The sequence below is a fragment of the Topomyia yanbarensis genome, chromosome 1, assembly GCF_030247195.1.
Source record: "Topomyia yanbarensis strain Yona2022 chromosome 1, ASM3024719v1, whole genome shotgun sequence".
NCBI lineage: Eukaryota > Metazoa > Arthropoda > Insecta > Diptera > Culicidae > Topomyia > Topomyia yanbarensis.
In genome coordinates, this window is record NC_080670.1 from 197,285,451 (window position 1) to 197,309,327 (window position 23,877).

The 23,877-nt window shown below is 39.1% G+C and overlaps 1 protein-coding gene and 1 long non-coding RNA gene across 6 annotated transcripts in view; one reads left to right on the forward strand and one right to left on the reverse strand.

The window, feature by feature from the left end:
* LOC131686941 (rhophilin-2) overlaps positions 1–23,877 on the reverse strand; it is a 166,105-nt gene that overhangs the window by 6,419 nt on the left and 135,809 nt on the right. For all 5 annotated transcript variants that reach the window (XM_058970987.1, XM_058970982.1, XM_058970975.1 and 2 more), the window contains one exon: positions 5,964–6,208. In XM_058970987.1, the coding sequence (XP_058826970.1) occupies positions 5,964–6,208 (245 nt within the window). The remainder of the gene's footprint in view (positions 1–5,963; positions 6,209–23,877) is intronic.
* LOC131687072 (uncharacterized) lies at positions 5,364–5,959 on the forward strand. Its single transcript, XR_009305195.1, has 2 exons — positions 5,364–5,717; positions 5,785–5,959. It is a non-coding gene; the product is annotated as an uncharacterized LOC131687072 (long non-coding RNA).

Genomic DNA, 23,877 nt, shown 5'->3' on the forward strand with positions numbered 1-23,877 from the left:
CGGTAGTCGCCTAATCAACCCAAGGGGGAGCAGCGACAGCCTGGTCGCTCACATCGTACGGGGCTCAAGATGATCATGAAGAAGAAGCTGGAATAACCAACGAGGAGCTGATAGCGGTGGCAAGAGCCTTGAGAACCATAGGCATCTTCAGCGTGGCTGTGAAAACATCTACCCTAATTAACCCGGACATGTTTATGACCGCATTGTACAAGCGTATCGTCGATGGTAGCTTCCCCGACAGCTGGAAGCAACAAAAGTTGGTGTTATCGCCAACGCCAGGCAAGCCGACTGGCGATCCTTCAACATACAGGCCGGTATGCCTGTTGAATACAATTGGCAAAGTGCTTGCAGAAGTAATCCTTGACAGACCTACAACGTACACGGAGCGAGAGAATGCCCTATCCAATATGTAGTTCGGCTGCCGGAAAGGTAGATCTACTGCGAATACTGAACTATAAATACTGTGGCAAAACGAAAGAGAAGAGTCGAAATGGTTACAGTGGACGTAAAAAAATGCATTCTACAGTGCATTCGCCGATTCGTTGTACAGATTGAGAGTTTCCGAGTAGCTCTGTAAGACAGAACCGGATACTGATCTACAAAACTGACACCGGAACAAAGTGTTACCGTAACAGCGGGCTTTCCGCAGGGTTCCATACCCGGTCCGAACCTTCGGAATTCTGTGTACGAAAGAGTATTGCTGCACCTTCCCAGAGGCTTGAAGGTTGTCGGTTTTGCGGACAACGTGGTGCTTCTTGTGGTCGCGAATTACTGGAGGAAGTAGAAGTACTGGCCATGGATCCGACAGTTGCTGTGGAAGCTTGTGGGCGATAAGCAATCGAAAGGCGAGAGTTTCGGTCGGAAAGTGTAGCATCGACTTAAAGCGAGAAGTCAGACAACTGAGAGTGGCGATAGATAGATTATCTCCACATCGGTGCTCCGATACGCGGAACTTGCGTGAATGATGGCGCAGCAGACGAAGGGGACATGATCTCGGCTGAAACGCACGTGCAGTCTGATGGCCATACGGGTGTCTAGTCCGTATCATAACTATCTAGTCAGCTGAAACGATTACCAAAAATCTTCTACTCAAGAAAGATAGGTACATGAGGAGTCCCTAAACGAGCCCGAGCTGATACCTTAAGCAAGTTGCAACATCAGCGGGGTGACGCTGTAAACGGTAGACCCATCGACTAATTCCATGCCTGTCGATGTGGGTGAACATAGCGCACGGCCGAGTGGACTTCTACATGACGCAGTTCGTGTCTGGTCATGGCTGTTTTAAGAAATATCTGAACAGGTTCGGCCACGCAAGATCGTCGTTATACATCGCGTGGGGTGATGCAGAGGAAACACCTCAGCAAGTTGTCTTCGAATGCCCGTGATTCGAAAACGAGCGAAGCGAAATGAGGTCCACCGTCAGTGGTGACGTCAACATGAACCATATTATTAAAAGAATGTAGGCGGACGAAAAAAAAAAATGCGACGCGGTGAACAGCACATACGTTCAGGTCACCGATGAACCCGAAGTCACATCTTAATCACATCAGACCGATCATGGCACTCAACAAGTCAGTGTACTGAAGAGAGATACGGGGATCATCGAGCGGGATCGGTGTAGACTAAATCTACCGCTGGGGACTACACTGTGCATCACGTATCGTCAGCGATAGATCATCGCGGCACCAGAGTACCAGATATCATCCTCCATCCGGAGTAGCATGACTGATCTCGGCTCCTGATCGACCAGCATCGAGATAACTGGTTCATGAGAATTTTGGACGTCGGGAAAAAAAAGTTCGAGCAGATCGTGCGGTAGCTCCGACAAATGGTCGTCGGGGTGCCTGTGAACTGACAATCACACTTCACCTAGATTCGCTGGACCAACCTCGGTACTTGTTAGGGTAACATCGGTTTCGGAAAATATTCCACTGCGGGGAACTCTTCGTCAGAGTAGGAAAGATCCACCGTCGGAGCCTATTCCGAGTAGCGAATCAACGGCTTGAATCGTCGGAACACCACCGAACCGGATGCAATCCTCGACGACAGGCAGACAAGACGAAACAACTAGCTTCCCATTTTTTTGGTTTTCTTGCTTTTTTGTGCCCTGCTGAATAATTCATGACAGTTGACTTTATGCGGCTAGCGATGTTGGCAGTGCAGAAACAAGCTTCTAGGTTTACAAAGTAATAAAAATCCTGAGTATTCTGAGTAATGTACGATTGATTTTTTTTGAGAGTTGTCCTACTGGAGCTGTAGAGCTAGATTCTCGGAAGGGCTCCCCGTCAGAATCACTCACTACAATTGCAAACGAGACGGGTCATGTCACCCACACTAAAATATTGCTTAAGGCCAATTGCGGCAGACTGTGATTCGAAATGTGATATTTATTGCACGGTTTAGATATGTACGGGTGTAGAGATTTCGCGAGCGCGTGTATCACCGCGAAGAGCTCGAGCATTTGTCCGTTAACGTGTTCAGTCGCGTGTGCGTTTGTATGTCGCGTGTGTTGACGTGTGTAAGTAAGAGTTTGCCCACTGCTAGGGTTGTTGTTTGCCCGGCGGACCCTTCTTTTCAGGGCGGCGTAGGTGCTTCTACCGGAATTTCGGATTTTCGTTACACAACAAACAAAAAGGGACACAACAAATAAATTAAATTTACTTTATATTTTCCGATTCTCCTTTGCTGCTGATGCTGGATGCTCTGCTGTCGTTGGCGGAATGGCGGTTGGTCTCTGCTGCGTTCGACCGGCCGGGAACACAACGGCCAAGTTGTCCCGATTTTAGAGGCCTGCTCCGGCAGCGGTCCTAGATAATTAGCTAGGGAGGTGAGCTTTGCACTTTTGTTGGAACCTCCCTAGCAACGGAGCGAATAATCGCCGGGTCCACTCACTTCCCGCGAATGGACCAGGTAGGTTCCGCAGTAACCTACTTCAGGGGAAACCTTTGTCCGCCCTGCTTCGTTCTCCTTTACGATTACCTGTGGAGGAGAGCTAGGCTCGTTCGGCTGATCCTCCACAGTGAGAACGGCACTGGTGTTACCTGGGTCCTTTTTGTTTAGCCGAACTGGACCACAAACCGGTACACTGATGGATTTAACTTGCCGTCGCACGCGCGCACTGCACTTCTATAACGGTGGCGGAAAACTGTCCCGAAAAAAGGAAATAATTTCGAACGTCTGTTCTTGGCCGCCTTCCACCTCGACCGAAAACATCAACACCAAAAAAAAAACCCATACCGCCGCATAGCTCTCATCACCTATGCGCAGCATAGCCAGTACACTTATTTCAGCAGTAGGAGAGCGGTGGTCTATCTAAGCCCTATGTTAATTATTTACAATTGTCAAACAAAAATTACTACACCTATCTGCACAAACAAAACCGTTCACAAACGCGAAACTATATAAAAATGAACGGTGAACGGTACAAAACAGCGGTGAGCATAACATTACGTAAACAATACACTCTACGGAGTGTATACGCAAAAAGGGTATATTTCCAGCCAGTGCTAAATTGTTACACGGACGGGTTACACGTGTATGTAACTTCGCGTGTATAAATTCTATTTCATAACCGTGTGCCTTTCGCATATACGCGTGTATTGTTGGATGATCACGAATCTGATACTATTTTCGGCGCGCGGTTCAGTTGCTAGAAGTCAGTTCATCCAAACCACTAGAGTTCCCGGTCATGTCGTTGTCCAGTGGATATGAGAGCTTTTTTCCAGTGGATATGAGAGCTTTCTTTAATTGATCCAATTGAATGCATCGAGGATAGAGACATCCGGAAGTGAACAATTCACGATAACGCGAGCGCTTCAGACTGTAGGTTGACGCTTGAGACCGTGTTTGAATGTTTATAAGTGCTGAGATGTTCATATTATCACCGGGATGTTATCATGTCTGCGAGAACGCGGCTGTAGGTTGCGTGGATGATCGCGAAGGGCTCAAGCATTTGTATGTTAACGTGTTTGTCTCGCGTGTATAAATTCGATTTTTATGTCGCCATGGAACGTGTTGTTTAGTGGATACGAGCGTCATATATTTGTTTGGTCCACTTGAAAACATTGGACCTGTGCTACTAGGGCCGAGTATAGAGACTTTCGGACGAGAGGCAAGCCGTAGCAGGTTTGAGTGCGTCGTATTGAAAATACCCACGAATTTTGAATATAATTGAAGTAAATAATGAAAGTATTCAAAACTACTTCTGTTGTACTTAATAAGGTATTCATGTCAATGTGTGAGTGCTTAAAGTATTTAAAGTACATATTGGCGGTAATTAAAATATTTCGTGCATTTCAAGTACGAAGGCGCTGTATTTCAAATCTTGCCTGTAATTAAAGTACAATGAAATTGACACTAACTTTTTTAAATAATTAAGTACTAGTTTTGGTACTGCGTCGTATTGAAGATTTAGTGCTTGTCCCTCGCTTCCGAACGTAACCGATTCAGGATCGCACGAACACGGGCATTTCGAGATTTATTCTTGAGACCGCGTTTGTGAATTTAAAATGCTAAACCGTTCACCGGGGTGCTTCCCTGTTTGCGAGATCGCGGGCGTTGGTATCCGTGGATGATCGCGAAGGACTCGAGCGTTTGTATGTTAACGTTTTTGTTGCGTGTACTAGCGTGTATGTAACTTCGAGTATATATAATTTTTAATAAGCGCGTGGCCATTCGCATGCTCGCGTGTTCTTGAATGATCGCGCGCGGTCCATGAATATACTTAATTTTTAGTATATGGTTCAGATGCAAGAAAAGCGAGTTCTCCTATTTCACTAGAGTTCCCGGTCATGTCGGCATGGAACTTCATGGGAAATAAAGCAGTGTAAAATCATTTATTTCTTTATATAATTTCAAAAACAAACAGATTAATCGTAGTCAAGTTTCGTTGAGCATACAAACGGAAAATATCCGGAAACTTGCCTCTTTTAACACTACAGTGAAAGGAAACCATCCACGATGAGTCATGGGAAATTGTTTGTTTACTTGTTTGATTGACAAAAGATGATTTGATTCAAGCCCCCCCGCAGGCACCTCGAACAAACACGAATGAGGTAATGTTATAACGGATGAGGGAAACTAAGATATAATAATAAGTAATCTCCCTTCATAACTACTAGCCTAGCACTGGGCCCATTTGCCAAGCCCGTAGATTGAGATGAAGAAGACGAGAAGTCACGTGGAAAGTGTAATAATCATCTCTGTTGTACGTAGAAGCACGACTATTTTCTGCAGCGCCACAGATGCTTCCATCATCAATCTAAATGTTCAACGGGAAAACGGGCCCGATCGTAAAATGATCGTGACTTGATGCATGTTTTGTTATTTCTGATGTATGTAAATTCCATTATTAGAGGGATGGCTGACGGACGAATGCAAACGACCGTAATCAGTGTGTGCTTGTGATGTGTTGATTTGTTGCGAAAGCGAAGCTTCTGTCTGTCAGAAAGAGAGAGGTTCTACCTGACTGATTCCACTAGCGATCGAGGTATGGTAAACAATTCGATCACGTTTTCTCATTTCTAGTAGCATGTGCCAGCAGGTAATCTCACAGCTCTTGGTGATCAATTTCAGAACAACAATGATAAATACACGAGGGAATTTGCCACACACGTTTGACAGTTGTGCTTATTTTTACCCACGTGGCGTAATTTAGAAGCTAATCGTCTAGTGAATCATGAAATAACATTTAAGCCAAAGCGTTTAAAATACAGCTAGTAAGTATCGCTTCAACATCCAATTCGTTATGACAACTAACAATAATACACTTGAATTTCATTGCAGCTGTCATCATCCCTACATCGTATTCTGACAAAATCTTGCATGGGATCTAGTTACTACCAATATAGATTCAATTAAATTTTCTCAATGATTTGAACCTACAGACGTGTGCAACCTTCGAAAAAAAATGATAAACCTGTCCGATGGGACGATCAGAATTGAAATAACAAAACAAAACTCACCCTTCGCCCTGATAAATCTCCATCGACGAGTTCAGCTCGGAGAGCTGTTCCTTCAGCAGCTGCAGGTTGGAATTTACGAAGCTCAGTTCCAGCGCGACCGTGTCCTTCAACTTTTTGTTGGTGGTCGCCTTGAACAGGTTCTCCGCACCGGCCCGCAGCCTCAGCTCCTTGTTGATTTCCTGGTTCAGCTTACAGCGGCGGCTCTGGAGCTTCCCACGGCAGGTGGCAGCCCGCGGGTCGGATCCCTGGAAGGAGAAAGAGCGCGGTGTTAGTAATTCGATGATTGTCGTTGATTCGTACTGCATATAAAAATCAACCAAAAATTTGTCCAGCTGGTTGGAAATTGACCCATGTTGACGTTTTAATTTGGAGGAAAACAAATCGTTCACACGGCGATGTTGGGAATAAACAAATAACTTCAATTCAAACGGGGAGATCTCAGTAAGCGTATTTTAAACGTCTGATATAATGTCACAAAAGGACTAAAAGGCGTCATACTCCGTGCTGATTTCAATCCTTAAAACATTTCAGACAAATAGTTCGAATGCTAAATAACAATTTCAAACCTGATCGGCAACGTAAATGATCGAGTTCGGATAATCAAGCCATAAACCAGATTCCACGTTCGGTACGAGTCCGGAGCCTTAAAATGAAGCACATTTCCAGTCCAACATAGTACATAACAATCAACGGTGCGTCCAGCTGCCATTAATTGACTATTCAAACATGTAAGTATGTCCATTTGGTAGCACTTTTGCGCTGACTTGTATTTGGCAATCGGCTGGAGTGTGTGGAGTAGCATTACGAAAATAAGAAGAAAAAAATTAAAGGGTTGTGTACAGGACACGACCACGGTGACATTAAAAATATAGCTTTTTTCAAGAGCGTGCAAATGAATTTTATCTATCACACATATCGACACACGTTCTTGTTCACTCGCCTGTTTTCATATGTTACAATTTGCTATATACCCTCCCCATTAAAACATAATTTATTGAAGGTCTTTTAACTGTAATCTATTAATTAATCAAGTATCTCACTAGGTGATTGGCATTATTTGGCTGATCCATCTAGTAAAAATAGGTTGGTCTGTCCAGAAAATATATTCAAAAAAAAGTTCCATATTGAGAGCTGTGATGAGGAAGCCCACGCCCGCCAACGGAAATATACAGATTTTCCATGAAATATGATATTTCATTTTCCATTTAAATTTTCAATAATGTACTAATGAACTTAAGTAAATAATCTTAAGTTTAAGTATTTCTTGATCGATTAGTGGTGGAAAAATGAAATTATTTGATAAATTACATTGTTATGCAACGTTAAAACGGGTTTTTATGCTATCTTGGTGACATTTTTCTTGTTGCTAATTATTAAAACGTGTTATAACTCTGTAGTGTAAACATTGTATTATAAAACCAATTCTGCAGCGTTTTATGTTATATAGGTGTTTCATGTGATAATAGGACTGACATAAGACATAATTATATCTTCAGTACAGCGGTTTGTTTCATAATTTAAAACAGATTTATTTTAAAATTTAAATTAGTAACCTAACCGTATTTGTTGTATACCTTAAAACGCAATTAGAACTGTGTTTTAAATACATAGGGTAGGATAGATATTCTGACTGGTTAAACTGGGAAAACAATTTTAAGTCCAGTAACGCTTAAGACGGCTTGAATTTGAATCGAAAAAGAACACCCGCTTCAACTGCTGCTGGGACGGTAAGTTCTGTTTTAAAATTTTCCGTTGTGTGCAGTACGAAACAAAAGTGTTTGAAATTAGAAAACAAAAAGTTCTGCTGGGAATGTGATTGTTTCCGATGCAATTTTTCAAGCAGGGGATACAGGCCGTGTAAATGAAAACCGCGTAAATTTCAAAATCCGCGTAAAAAAACCTGAGTGTACTCTCCTATATAAAATACTACGCTGCTGAACAGTGCAATAACAACAGAAGCACATTGTCAGATGCCTTACTGATAAAAAACATAACCGAAATAGGAAACATGAAAACCAATAGGCTCTTTACCCTACGCAGCTACAAAGCGCCGTAAACATGGATTAACAAGTTACAACGCACACGCATGCATAAAAATATATTTTTTTCAAACGCAACACTCTTAAGCAGCACACACCGTATTGAATTAAATCCAAACCACCCCGCCCACCCACTTTGCAAATCATTGTGACACCATGCTGGTACCCGACAAATCCGCACACGGCCACCGCTGCCGAAAATGCATAGCGTCTACCGCTTATTGTAGTGCCCAGACGCTGCAGCCATGATCTTACCCGTTCGACATAAGAACAAAAACTGATTCAAACGGGTACGCGTCACCTCTATTTATAAACTAACCGTATATGGTTTAGTCACTTAGGTGCGAGTGTGTGCAAATGCCAACGTTACCGAAAATCGATAGCGCTTATTGCATCGCCCGGAGACGACGTTGCTCGTGTGGGATAAGAGCAACAACTGATTTAAACGGACATGCGTTGCTTCTATTTATGACTTTTCGTGTTTCATTGAGCAACTAAGCTGCCCTCTTTTGACGGCTGTGTCTGAGAAATCTGCCTCACGAATGGTATTTTTCCCGTTTTTCGTGAACTTTTTAATTTTACCAATTTCCAAAAGTCTACTTTTATTGGGGAGATATTAAATTATTACCAATATTTAAGTTAGGTGTTTCTGAATCGGTTGGTGTATGAATGATTAAAATCCATCTAGTAATATCGGAGTTATAAGCGTGCAAACCTTACATAGTTTCGTTACATGGGTGATAGTTTAGATTTTAGAATGACACCTAGCCCCAGATAGTGGAGTAAGACATTTTTAATGTCAAAAATCAAACATCGACCACCGGTTTCCAGCTCTCCTTGGCGGGTGTGCGACAGTAACGGCGAACCGTTCTTTCAGCAGTCAGTCACTCACTCAGCTCTGTACCCATACTCCAAGTTGATGGTTGCTTTTGATGAATGTGGTATGTTGGACTGACATTCTTTCCTCCTATGTTCAGCAGATTCGGATTTAGACACATACGCGTTCCATGCAACAACAAAAAAATAACAAGAAGAAAAAAAAAACTTGATGGCAGACCAATAAGAAAAATACTGATGTGGTGTGGTATTGAGCCATTTCTATGCTCATGAATCATGAGTCGATCGCAACAACATTCCTTCACGTGGTTTGAGCGGTATTGGGGATTGAATGGAAGTTCGCGAAAGGGGAGAAGAAAAAAAAAACCCCAGCACAACTATTTTTTGCGACTTGTGCGGCTTCGTTCCAAACTCGGAACGAGCGCAGCCGTTCTAACCGAGGTTACATGAGTGATTACCGCACATTGTACAGAGATTTGCACCCACCACTACCGCTCGTTGGACCCCAAACCTACAGTTTAGTACTAGACAATTTTTTACCTTTATGCAGTGTGTCTTTCGACGTAAACGATACTGGTATATTCAATAATTTACGGATGAATGTCTGTAATGTCAATAAACCATAAATGCTCCGGAATATGGCGTTTATATGGGTTCTACCGGACCATGCACAGTGGCACGACTTAGAACAAAAGGAGGACTTTTCCGTATCGGTTCATATAAGACGTATTTATGTAATTTTGGTACGCTGAATTCGTTTTCGATATTAAAACATTTCAAAAATGAACATTTACTATTCATTAGGGTGTCTCAAAAATATTTTTTTTTTTCTAAATCGTTCTTACAAATTTGTGTATATTAATTTTCGTATGCTAAATCGTTTTTGATATTAACATTCATAAAAAAATTTCATTATACATTAGGGTGGCTCAAAAATAATTATTTTGTTGTGAAGGTTCAAAAAACATTTTTGTGCGCTGAATTCCTATGTTGGTTATAAAAAATAGAAATTAAGTTTACTGCTTATTAGAGTGGCTCAAAAGTAAATATTTTGTCATTTATAAAGATTTCTTTCAATTGTAATTTTGAAATTTATTTTCCGAATTGAAACGAATCGATTGACATCTCATTATGGGGCTTTAGAAATGACTATATTATTTTTAAGGATCAAATAAGATGGGATTGTCTAATTTTGGAACGTTTAATTCATTAGTGGGTTACTTGGTATGAAAACTACATTTTTTTTTCATTTTCAAAACAAACATTTTGAGCGTCTTAGTGAATTATTGATACATTCACTAATCAACAAGATGGTTAACGATTTTGTTGGTTGTGTGTTTTAAGTTGCTTACATTGCTTATTTCATACCTTGAATTAAAATAGATCCAAAATCCCTTTTTCGCGTATATGGTTCATTTAAAAATGGTCATATTTTATTTGGATAATATCGCGCACCCTTAAGCTATATCAGTGCTATGCAAACTCGGAAAAAATAGTCTCGCCAAATGACTAGAACTCAATTGTGTTCACTCAATTTGACGGTTATTGCGTAAGTTAGCAAAAATAGTTCATGAAACATTTTATGACACATTTCAGATGGTTGAAAATATTTACTGAATTTTAAACATTCTTAATTCCTTTACCACTTAAAAATTATACTTCCCACTCGGCTCCTTACTCTTGAACACTAGTAAAACCCTTGTAGATCATGCTCTAAATGCTATTTGAAAGTTGTGCATAAATTAGTGTCATTATTCTAGTCATAAAGTGAATATTCAAATTAAATATCAGTAATAACCATGCGTCTCCATCCACAGTTTTTTCAAATTTTGACTGCTTATCGCAAGTTTTCGCAAAACTAGCATAGACTCATTTTAAAGAGAAAATGAAAAGCTTTCGAATGAGTATAGTGTGATCGCGGGCATTCACGGGCGTCGTTGTTGTTATCGCTTTAGAAGTTCGAATTCAATAAAAATTCATGACAAACAGTTATCTAAACACTAACTAAACCAACTAGTGACTTATTTTTGGCGATTGTACGATGTAATTTTATCACACGGATAATTTTGGTGAAGTAATGCAATTCATAAAATCAACTGTTTCTTTGAAAAACGAGAATAACCGTATATAGTTCCTATAGTCAAATAATGCAAAAAACGCTTGAGTTATGCCCTTCAAAAAGCTGTCAAAAATTCATTTTGCATTCAAAACACCTAAAATCTCGCGAAAATGTCTCTGATGGCTCAGTTGATACGAGAAAAATACTAGTGAGAATATCGCATAACCTTCATATATGGACTTAAGTCCGGGCTCGTCCTACTGTGCCATGGCTTCATGGGTTGATCCTAGGGAAAAATCACTTTTGATGCAATGTTAAATGTATACAAACAAAAATGTACTTCTATCCTTCAAAACAGATTTTTTCTCAAAAGTTGTCCTTCTGAAGCTGTAGAGCTAGGATCTCGGAAGGGCTCTCCGGTCAGAATCACTCACTACAATTGTAGAAGAAACGGGAAATTTCACCCTCTAAAACACTGCTTAAGGTCAATCGCAGCGGTCCGTGATTCTGAATGTGATATTCATTAAACGGTTAGATATGTGCGGACGTAGGGACTTCACGATCGCGTGTATCATCGCCAAGGGCTCGAGCGTTTGTGCGTTAACGTGTTCGATCGCGTGGGCGTTTGTATGTCGCGTGTATAAATTCGATTTTATAATCGTGTGTCCATTCGCATATTCGCGTATGTTCCTGGATGATCGCGCGCGGACCGTGATTCTGACACTTAATTTTCGGTGTACGGTTCAGATGCTAGAAGAGTCAGTTCTTCCATATCACTAGAGTTCCCGGTAATGTCACCATGGAACGTGATTGTTTAGTGGATATGAGCGTAATTTTTTTTTGGTCCAACTGAAGGTATTGAACCCATGTTACTAGGGCCGAGGATAGAGACTTCCGGATGTAACCGGTTCATGATCGCGCGAACACGAACATTTGTAGGTTCACTACTGAGACCGCATTTGTAAATTTTGAAGTGCTAAATCGATCAATTAATCAATTAATGGGTTGTTACGCTGTTTGTGAGATAATGGGCGTATGTGTGCGTAGATGATCGCGAAGGACTCGAGCGTTGGTATGTTAACGTTTTTGTCGCGTGTGCTAGAGTGTATGTAACACCGCGTGTATAAATTATTTCCTGTAACCGTGTGGCTATTCGCATGTTCTTGAATGATCGCGCGAGGACCGTGAAACTGATACTTAATTTATAGTGTATAGTTTAGATGCTAGAATAGAGTGAGTTCTTCTACATGTTCTCTAATAAATAAGCGTGTCATTTTTTATTGGTCCAACAGAAGGTACGAGTCCAGGCTACTAGGATCGAGGATAGACTTCCGGACGTGACCGACCGACCGAGCGTAAGGTTAACCGTTATGTGTCCAACAAAAAAAAGCACCTTTAACAGGCCGACGAGGGTACCCCGGTATTAACAAACTGAAATGTTTATAACTAAGGCTTCCTTTAACCGATTTGGACACTTTTAGATGTTTTGGATTCCGGAACTTGTCCACATTTTGATTCTGTAGAATTTAACCGAATGAATGGGTCTGGTTCTTAGTAATCCGGATTTTCCGAAGTAATGTTCCAGTACTAGGGCATGATTTGTAAATTTTAATAATGCCCTAGCAATATGAGCATCAAAACTCTTCAAATTGTCTCGGAAGTTTGTTATTTGTTGTTACGGGACCCTAAGGCAGTTTGAAAAATGGAAATAGAAGGGAATGGCCACTTACGGCCCCACGGGAACCTGCTCCGGAATGGGGTCAAATCACCAAATGGTTCCAAAACCACGGGATATAGCCTACTGATGCAATTCCAAGATCTTTGATACCCATGTTGCTAGTAGTACATTGTAATTCACATATAGTATCCCAGCACTGGAACATGCATCCGAAAATCTGGATTCCCAGGAACTGAATGAAGTAAGCCGATTCAGTTTTACCAAGTCTAAAAGTGGATAAGCTCTCGAATCCAGAACACCAAAAAGTATGAAAATCGGTTGAAAATTACCTTAGTTATTGGCATTTCAGTTTTGTGGGTACCCGGGTACCCACGTCGGCCTGTTACGTAGTAAAAAAAAATCAGGAGCTCCTCCTAACTCCCCCCTTAATATATCAACAATGTTATTAACCCAAAAGCATGACGTAGTGAAGTTCTAAAATGTCACAATGTTTCAATTTCCTCCTTTGGATAGAACATGAGAATTTCATTAATTAAAACTTAGAAAGGTACCCGGGCACCGCGTCGGACACATAACGGTTAATGCTGAAGACAGCCCTTGTAAATGTTTAAGTACTAAAGCGTTCGTTTGATTACTGGGCTGTTTTACCGTTGGCGAGATCGTGGGCGTAAGTCTGTATAGATGATTGCAATTGCAAGTTCGCGTTTGTGACAAATTTGTGTTATCGCAAAGGCCACAAGCGCTTGTACGTTTTGAATGAGAAAGATTGTGATTGTATATGAGAGAATATTCAACTTATTGTGTTAGTGAGTGTTACTATGATTCTAATTTAAGACATAGTAATAAAAAGAAAGATAACATGCCGAAAAATGAAAAAAGAAAGAAGTGAAGAAGCGTATAAATTGATCGATATTATTTTTGCTACATATGAGTAGTGGAAAAGCAAACTACTAGAAGTAAATCAAAGTAAAAGAAAAGAACACATGGAACATGCAATCAAACTACTTGAACTTGTCTAAATACCAGCAAATTATGTTTATTTATCATCAACGACAATTGCATTCTGTTAGAACTTTTTCAGGCTATGCTGACCGGGAATAACGGTTGTTCAATGAAAATTGAGAATGATTTCAATACCTTTCTGTAATTAAAGTAAAGAGCGTAATTTTTTTTCTCTCCAAGAGAATTACTTGTGGACTCCATAGAAATGGGTGGCATGTTTCTTTTCGCTCGGGTGCTGCCAGTTCAATCGAAGATGGCGTCGAAACAGCAAGCACTCCGCGAGCGTGTTGTTCGGTTTTACGAAACGCTTGGTCATCTTGGAAAAAAAATTGCGGTAGACCCCTTTCGAGACGAAAATGTGCCCGTGAGTCCAGTTTACCGGATCCTGGCATCCCTGAGCGTGGAGCGGAAGACCGGTAGCGGCCGTCCGGCGAAAATGATGGCAAAGAAAAAGAGGGAAGCCTTGAAAAAGCTGTTCGACAACAATACCTTGATTCACCGAATCCTCAAGGTGGAGGACATCATCTGTCGGAAGAAGACTCGATCCTCCGAGTACACGGACGAGTAGATAGCGATGGCGAAATCGTAGTGCCGGTGGATGACGAAAAACTACTGTCGTTCGTGCTGAACGACGAAATTTACTTTCCGCTCCGAAGACCCACATTTCAGGAAATGACAGCTACTATTCCAGCGACAGCAGTTTAAGCATAAATTTGAAAAAAAAAAACGTTATGCAGTACATCGCCATATCGGACAGAGAGATTTTAAAGCCGTGGATCAAGCCGAGCGGTCTGGCCATCAATCAACAATTGTACCAAGAGGAGTGTCTTGAGAAAATTATTTTGCCGTTCTTACAGGAGCATCATGCAGATGGGAAGTACGTCTTCTGGCCGGACAAGGCGCCTTCCTATTACGCCAAGAAAACGCTGTCGTATTTTGAGCAGAAAAATTTGAAATCGACACACAATGATTTTTACTGCGAACCGTGCCTAAAAACACTGCCATTAAGCTGTTGAATAATGTCTGCAAACACAGCCCACAGAAAAGGTCAATCCACGGTGACCCGCCAGCCGACCACGCTATTGTGCACCGGCTGTTGGTTGACCGTTAGTTTAGGCTGGTGCAGAGTATGAAAAAACACAAAACATAAAAAAGGCCCATAAGCCCTCTCGGTCTCCTCGATGCACCACTATCAAGGCGTAGTGTAATAATCATTTTAAAGCAATTGCTTTAAAATGGTTATTTTTTGTTTGTCAGAGGGTTTTTAAAACTGATGCACGAAATATGCTTGATGATGTTAGCAATACCGTCAAATTCATCAACTTAGGGGAGGGTGCCAGATTTTTTGAAAGATTCGAACATATCATAATCCGAGTTGCCAGTTACATCGAATTGGTCGGAATTCGAGCAAAATTTGATTGAAATGGGATATATTTGTTGTAACTTTCTCGAATATCCTTAGTAATAATGCGATTTGATAGAAAATGGTTGGGATGTCCTAAAATTGAGCATGAGCATGATGACCGTACAATTCGTAGTTGCTACTCTGTGATTGACCAGTACAAACGTAATTGCGCAGAGAATCAAACAAATGAGACCTGGGAGTAGTAACAAACGTGATGGAGACCGTGTATACCTCTACATCTCCACGTTTATCACGGGAACGAGCTTTTGTTAGTAGGATGAGGTAGATTTGCACAAATCTGGATTCATCTTGATGAGTGATACGATTTATGCAACTCTCAGTAGTTTTGTCATGTGTTTCTTGCTCTGGGCAGCCGGCTACCGAGAATTTATCGTTTATTGAATTAAATACTTGGTTTGTAAAAAAAGTAAGTTCAGCTCCGGACAGCCGACAGTCGGGAGTGTTGCCTGTGTTTAGTTGAATCAAACGGAAGGTGAACGATTTTATTATTTTTTGCTCCTTCATTCCGGCGAAAAACGGCATTCTAAAAACAATAGAGTTCAATGAAAAGCGATTACTTTTAGTGTCTCCAGATATTTGTCGATATATCTATGTAATTAAAGGTTTCGTAATACACGCGTTATTTCTCGTCTATAAATTTTGGTGTTATTATTAATGACAATTATTTATTGGCTTATATTTATCCACGCGCGTTGTTATGCTATTTAAGCGATTGAACAAGATTGAAAACAATAAAAATGAAAAGAATCTAACTTGTCACCTTTTGCGTCAATAATCAAGCTACCATATGGTTATACTCATGAATAAATATGGCTAACGTGACCGCAATATAGTGCGTGTACTACTCCAAAGCATATGCAAGTACTCAATTTACAATAAGAACAATTAATATCATTTATTGATGATTTAATTAACTAAAAGTAAACCAATGAATATGACAATAAAACATTTGTTCTTCGTGCTGATATGACTGCCGAAAGTTGGTAACTGGTTTTGAATTCTTCTTGCGAATTGTCAATTCTAAACCCTGTTATATAATTCAAAAGTCATCACCCACTTAGACAAGACCATGCGCATTCCCCACACGCATTAAAGACCCAGTGGATTAGTTTCCTAGTTGGTCGAATAAACATTAAACGAAAAAATGTATTTGTTCAATCTAAAGAAATCTCAGTTCGATTGGCATAACTGACGGATATGTGTTCCCTTACAATGTCATCAAATCAAAGAACATTTAAAATGACATATGACAAAATATGTGCAATTTAGAATATAACGAAATGAAGACAGCTTAATTCTAGCTACTTCAAAAGTTAAACTTCAAAGTGAGAGGTAGTCAAAAGTTGTCCCAATGATAATCCGAACATCTGAGCTAACTGTGACATTTGTCACAATATGAAGGGGGCGTCTTTAAGAATACAATTATGGGCGTTTTATTCATGTTTTCCTTGCAGGTATTCAGCACAGACACTTTATACACAGACTTGCGGAGACAACTACAGTAAGACTAGCAACCAGGAATGTAAGCTGGCATCACGGAAACTTTCATAAGCTTTGCATGGGATTCCTTCCATACTTCCCGTCACAAAACCCTCATGCTCGTTTGGCTGCACTTTTTGACACTTCGCTAGTCTGTGTATAGAGTGTCTGTAGTAGTGGTAGCATGCGATGGTTTTCTTTCATTCGTCTAGGTCAGCGGGAATGAAGTGCAAAGAAAGAAATATTTGACACTAGTGGGTCTGGGTTTGATCCCAGCCGTAGTCGTTGAAGTTTTTTTGAGGTGAAAAATCTGTGATCACATATTTCTTCGGATTGCAGGTAAATTCGTTGTTTCGGTCCGTGTGTTGATGGGTTGATATCTAGCGTCCAGATGGTGTAGTCACCTCTTTGGCGTAGGTGACAGCCACTCCGTGCGCATAGAGGACGACAGAAAATAAACGTGAACAAAAGTCTTTTGTTTCACCCACATCAATTATTTAAAATTACAAATAATCCCAAGTAACCAATAAGCATTATAACGTAGCCTTTTATTTACTTTAAATTCACATATAAAGCTGTCTTATAGAGCCGTGAAGCCCTAAATACTGATATAATGCTGGTATTATGCCAGAAAAGGCGAAATATAGTACTATTACTGTGCAGAGATTGACAGCTCGTTTTTGCAGCACTAATGCTATTATATAGCACCAGCGTACAAATGTCAAATTTGAAAGCTTAATATTGGCACTACTAATGCTATTAAAAAGCTTCAGTTGGTTGTCATTGTCCGCCATGGTTTTAAAACCATTTCTTATGTTTCTTTTCGGTATGGTGAGCAAAAAGGAAAAAAATTCAAATAAAATGTTCTGTTTAAAACCGTAATTGACTCTTTTCTAATGCATTGTAATGAATATCCTTAGTGGGTTTTCGTTCTCACATGATATGAATATTTTACGAAAATTACCTTTAGTAAGTCTCGTACTGAGGTACCTTGCTTCGAGCTTCACGGTAAGTGCGCTGCGTTTGCTGCCAGTTCGATTGAAATGAAATATGCCGAATATAATCTTCAAGAAGAGTTGTATAACGAATTAACCCACAGCATTACAATAGCATTATATCGGATTTTTATTTGCTCTATAATGGTATTAAATGCACATGTAAAGCTTACATGCTTTAAAGATCCTTGAAGCGTGTAAGCGTTATATCAGCTTTGTATGCGCATATAGAGCAAGCGATAATGCTATATTTCGGCTGTGAATTTATACATTATTGATGTTAATATAGAGCTTTATTGCATTGTAATGGAGTTTCAATGCAACATTAGTGCAAATGTATAGCCAATATAGTGCAATGTTTATGGTTACTTGGATACACTCAAACCGGTTCATTCAAAAATACTTATAACTAGAATTCCGACAACTCAATTAAAAAAAACTGATGCGATCTATCTAAAAATGAGTATTAATTTGAGTAGAAGTAGGTGATTTGAAAATATATGAAAAAGTGAAAGATTCGATGAAGAGACACTCAGAAAACTCAGTAAGTTTCTCCGAAATTCGGTGTTTTAAAATAAACTTCCCTTGCCTCTTTTATGGTTTTTGTCATTATTGCGAGATTCGATTTACAGGAAATGTAAGTGGAGAAAAGGTTCCCAGAAATGGAAGTCTAAATACCAATGAATTTCTTTATAGTACTATTAGAAATGTGAAACGGGTATTTTCCGTATTTGATAGTACTGATATTTTCATTCCGCACTCCAAACTGAGTAAACGAGACAAACTCATTTTTTGACTGTGTCTAGTCTAGTCTAGTCTACACATACACAGCCAATACATGTAGGGATCCTGGAAAATTGCAGACGTTTGCCCACATTTTTTCTTGTCACTGGCACATATTTAATATGACACAAGCACTAAAGCGGCCAGGCCAACTGTGCAGCGTACAAAATAAAGATGATACGGCAATCACATGATTTATTTAATGAATAATTTAATCAACGGATTATTTTGAACCTTGAATAAGGAAGAAACGTGGACAACCGTACACAACCGTTTCAATTTGATGGGGGACAAACTCATTTTTTGACTATGTGCCAGTTTTTATGAAATAGTCTAGTGTGTGTCTCTTTGGCAGAAATTCTCTATCTCGCTCGCTAGATGGAGAAGGCATTATTTGAATTGTTGAAAGCAGATCGGATATTAGAAAATTTACAAGAAACAAGGTTAAGCAGACAAATGTACGTTACAATCTCATTTCTTTCTGTCGTATTTTTACTTCAACAAGTGCAAACAATCCAAATAGACCCCTATGATTGGTCCAACCGAACCGGTATATATCTGGAACATAGTCAATGTATACCGCGATTCGTGGTGAACTGCACTCATCTGGTTTTCTGTGATGAGTCTGCAGGCAGATCTTGACCTCCAAATAAAAAAAGCTTAATGTACTCGAATGCCATGTTTCTACAGTGTGCCAACTTAAAATATTGGCAGTGATCAAAACAGAGTGAAAAAATTAGCCTGCGCACCTTTTCCACCCGAAGCTATCACAGGAAGTGCCAATTTCTCTCTAACTGTTAACCTGCCTTTATTTCGGTTCAGCAGATTTTAATCGACCTGTCGAAGCATATCAATCTCTCTCTCTCTCTCTCTCTCTCTCTCTCTCTCTCTCTCTTTCTCAGAAAACAAAAAAAGAAAATGAGGATGCTGTTCATTCATCTCTACAGCCCGGTTGTGATCGGTTCGATTGCAGATGGAGCGGTCTGTTGACCCAAATCCGGAATTTGAGCGGATAGTGTGGCCTTCGCACAGCACAGCACACCGCTCAGTCGCTCATTCAGTCGATGGAGGGAATGGGCAGAGGAAGGGGTTATGTCACTTTGATTGCTTCACAGCTTCGCACAACATTTCTCCACTCTCTCTCGTTGGGAGTGAAATTATGGAAATTAATTCATGCGCACCGATCTGCAACGGAACACCCATCATCGATCTCGATTCGGGTTTCGCGAGTTTCAACGGAGATGAAACATGTGTGGACGGTAATTATATTGTAAATTGTTTTCTTTGCATTAAAGTGACCAATTCCGATGGAACTGGATCATGGTCAAGTGCATTCATTAATGAGCGTTTGTGAGAAATTTTGAGTTGGTTTTTTGTGCGATCTTTTCTTTCATCACGGTTGAAAGCAGGTTGGTTTTTGTTGGAACTGGCTAGGGTTGAAGCAAGCAACAATATTCTGGAACGAGAATAAAAGAAAGGGATGATCGAAAAGAAAGAGAAGTAAATCCTTCCGGAATGATTTTGAATGCATTTTTGAAATGTCGGTGCGCAATGAGGTTAGGTTATGACGACTCTCTTCTAAAATTTACTTCGCAGTTCAATTCGTTCATTTGACGGCCCACCGCATGTGCAGCGTTGCCAACATTTTTTTCAAAAAAACTGGAACCTCTCTGGAAAAAAAACTGGAAAAAACTGGATGATCAAAAAAACCTATTTTACCCTTGTAATGTTTAAGTTAATGATTCAATGAACGTAATTTAAAGTAAACACGTATGTTCCATACCTTTTACTGAAATTTTGAGCCAGTTTTTTGATATTGCTGTCCAAATTAAAAAAATATTAAAGCACTCGAATTTGATTGTAATAGTTACAGTCGAATTTTACTTTTTTTGTTTTGCTTTGAATCTACACATCCACAAAATCCTAAATTTAAGACTATTTGCTAAACTTGAGGATGCGTTTAAACCTTTCTTACGATACCACTATAGCAACTAACTAAGAAATCAACAAATGTTCATGAAAATATTTGACACAATGTATTACCACCTTTATGTTTGAGTAAAATTCATTTGAAATCGAATGAAAACGTACATCCCCGAACCGTTTTACTCACAAGTGGTATAAAGAGTTCAGGTTACGATGGATTAAAATCTTATTCTGGGGCACTCGGCATCATCCCATCGCTTACTTGAAAATTCTATGAATCAAGTTACAATTTGTGAGATAAAATACTAAATAAATAAGTATTTTAAAAAACTGGATAAAACTGGCTCAAATTAAAAAAAACTGGACGATTTTTCCGATTGTCTGTTTGACTGGATGCTATTAAAAAAACGCTTTTAATCCACCTAACAGTGTGATGAGACATTTCTTATAACTCTTATCACTCTCTTCGGATATTATATCGTTTGAGAACATTTAGAACTTGATGCTTCGCGATGTTTTTTATAACACATACTACATGGGATAGTGGCAGGACTCAGAGAATCGCTCAAATCAGCATAGGACAACATCAGTGCTAGAAATCTCAAACCAAATCAATGGGAAAGCGAAAAAATGACCCATTATATAGACATACAAACGAATTATTGCTAATGCTCTGTTAATAAAACATCTAAATTCCTCAATCAATGCATTGTGGTGGGAAAACTGAATTTTCCTAAAGGGGTTATGTATATTGTACTGAGTCAAAAAAAAACATTTAGCCTATACATATAATTGGTCATACAACAAAAATAAAATTCTCATCAAAATCGATCAGGACCTGCTAGAGTCGAATGTAAATCGTCATTTTTCTTAAATTTCTCTCTACATTCGGAAAGTGTTATCCACGTTATTAATCATATTACGTTTTCGTCTCAACTTGACGCATTTCCAAAATAAAAACCCGTTTTAATCCACCTAATGGTGCAATTGTGCTTTTCTCATTTGTCCAGACTACGATTCCATGGCTGGTTATGTTCAATACAATGGTGGAAATGAATATTACATGTTCAGTACAATTTTCACATACGAACAATGGATCGACAGCCACGATCTTGAGATACTATGTGATACTGAAACATCGCTTGAAACCACCGGCGGATCATTTAGAAAGATCCGGGTCCTGCATAAAACTTTCAACTTGTTAAGAAATTTTAAACTAGTTTTAATTTTAAAGTAGCAACCCCTCACTGCATACTCGCTCCGGGCCGGTATGTTCACATTTTTTCCACATACACACACATACATACACACACAGACATTTTCCGAACTCGACGAATTGAGTCGATTGGCATATGACACTCGGCCCTCCCGGTCGCGATTAGATTGACGAATTTTAGAGTGAATGAGAAAGGCAAAAACATTTTTAGCAAATTTTGAAAGTTATGCATTTTTTTGGTGAGCAGTTCTATGTTTCATAGACATTAAATCAATTTCAACTTCACTTCCTATTAAATAAAGACCCTTATTACAGTACATCTCTACAAAAGCGAGCTCAATTTGAAAAGAAATCTGAGGATTATTATTGATTACAGAACTCTGGAATTTTCTATTGGAATGTTTTCAGGCAGGAATTTGATATTGATGCTATTAGACAACTGTGAAATCAAGACCAATAGATCAGTTACATATCAGGAAGGACCCCATTCCGACAATTTATCAAAAGTCCTCATGATGTTTACAACAACAGGTTATCAATCTACGGATCAGATAATTGTTATTGTAATATTGAATTAAATCAGTCTGCATCAATAAATTTTCAACTTCAATCCAATTTATTTTTTTGGTTTGGTGGGGGGGGGGTTGTATGGTGTTAAACCCCAAAACCCTCTCTTGGCTACGCCGTTGCTTGGAGTTATTTATTTCGCTTTCCATTTTCCGATATGTTTCAGATCGATCCGATGGTTATAAGTTAGAAAAATTGCAGTCAGAAGGTTCGCACAAATGAACATTTTTGCACTGATAAGTTATCAAGTTCCTTCCAGATAACTTGGAAGTGTTCGGTGATTATTTCTAGCGGTTGTAGATAGTAAAATGAAATACAAAATTCGTTTTATCGAAATAATGTTTAGCTTATTTCAATGGATTATTACTATATTGAACAATAAATAGGCGAGAAAGAGTAATCAACAAACAACAAGCCATAACTTTTAAAGTATTCAAAATAGATATTTAAAGTCTTTAGTAAAGTTATTCGCAAAAGTAAGAGCTACAAATTTGCTGAAGACATCATTTCGATATAATCACTTCCAAGAAAATTTGTGAAAATATCTCACTCATAGGGAGATTAATCAGCAAAAGCACAATACCAAAAGAAAGGGCATATTGCCGCCATTAAATTCTCCGAAGATACTATTGACCTAAAATAAGCCGTTTTGGCGTTAATAATAGATTACATGTTTTTGGTCATATTTCTGGCAATGGGAAATGATAAAAATCTTTCGTCCGCCTTTAATGTTAAATATCTCTTTTGATAATAGTCCGATTTCAACAATCTATAGCTTGTTCGAAAGGTATTTGTTAAAGTTGTCTAAAAACATATAAATTGTTAATCTATAATGTCAATTTCGGCAGATAATTTAAAAAAACTGTAAAAAACGCCATTTTTACGCATTCAAACATTCATATCTTGGAAACTAAACATCAGAATCAAAAACAAATTAATAGCGTTCATACTGTTTTTTAGTTCTTTCATTTAAAATTGGTTTGGATAAGATCGGTTCAGCCATTGCTGAGAAACACGAATGAGAATTTGCCCGTTACATACACACACACAGACACACACACACACACAGACATTGTCCCAAATCGTCGAGCTGAGTCGATTGGTATATAAGACTCGGCCCTCCGGGCCTCGGAAAAAATCTTGAAAGTTTGAGCGAATTCTATACATTTCTTTTATAAGAAATGTAAAAACAGATTTTTGTGATATAATTCTGATATTTTTGGATATATTTACTCATTTAGATATAAAATATCTTAAATATCCGTCTGTGTGATACAATTATTTTATCAAACCAAGATATAACTAACATACTTTATACTAAAATAGATTGAGATATAATATGATATAACCGATACGTTTTCTTGGTATAAAAACTTGATATTTTAACAACTATCCAGTTATATTTTATATCAAACTTAGATATAGATTTTGCCGTGATATAATATCTTATTTTGATATAATTTTGATGTGAATTTCTGATCGGGTACAGAACTCTGGAATTTTCTATTGGAATGTTTTCAGGCAGGATTTTGATATTGATGCAATTAGACAACTGTGAAATCAAGACCAATAGAGCAGTTACATATCAGGACCCCATTCCGACAATTTATCAAAAGTCCTCATGATGTTTACAACAAGAGGATATCAATGTACGGATCAGATAATTGTTATTGTAATATTGAATTGAATCAGTCTGCATCAATAAATTTTCAACTTCAATCCATTTTTTTTTGGGTGTGGTGGGGGGGGGGGGGCGTTGTATGGTGTTAAACCCCAAAACCTTCTCTTGGCAACGCCATTGCTTGGAGTTATTTATTTCGCTTTTCATTTTCCGATGTGTTTCAGATCGATCCAAAGGTCATGAGTTAGAAAAATTGCAGTCAGAAGGTTCGCACAAATGAACATTT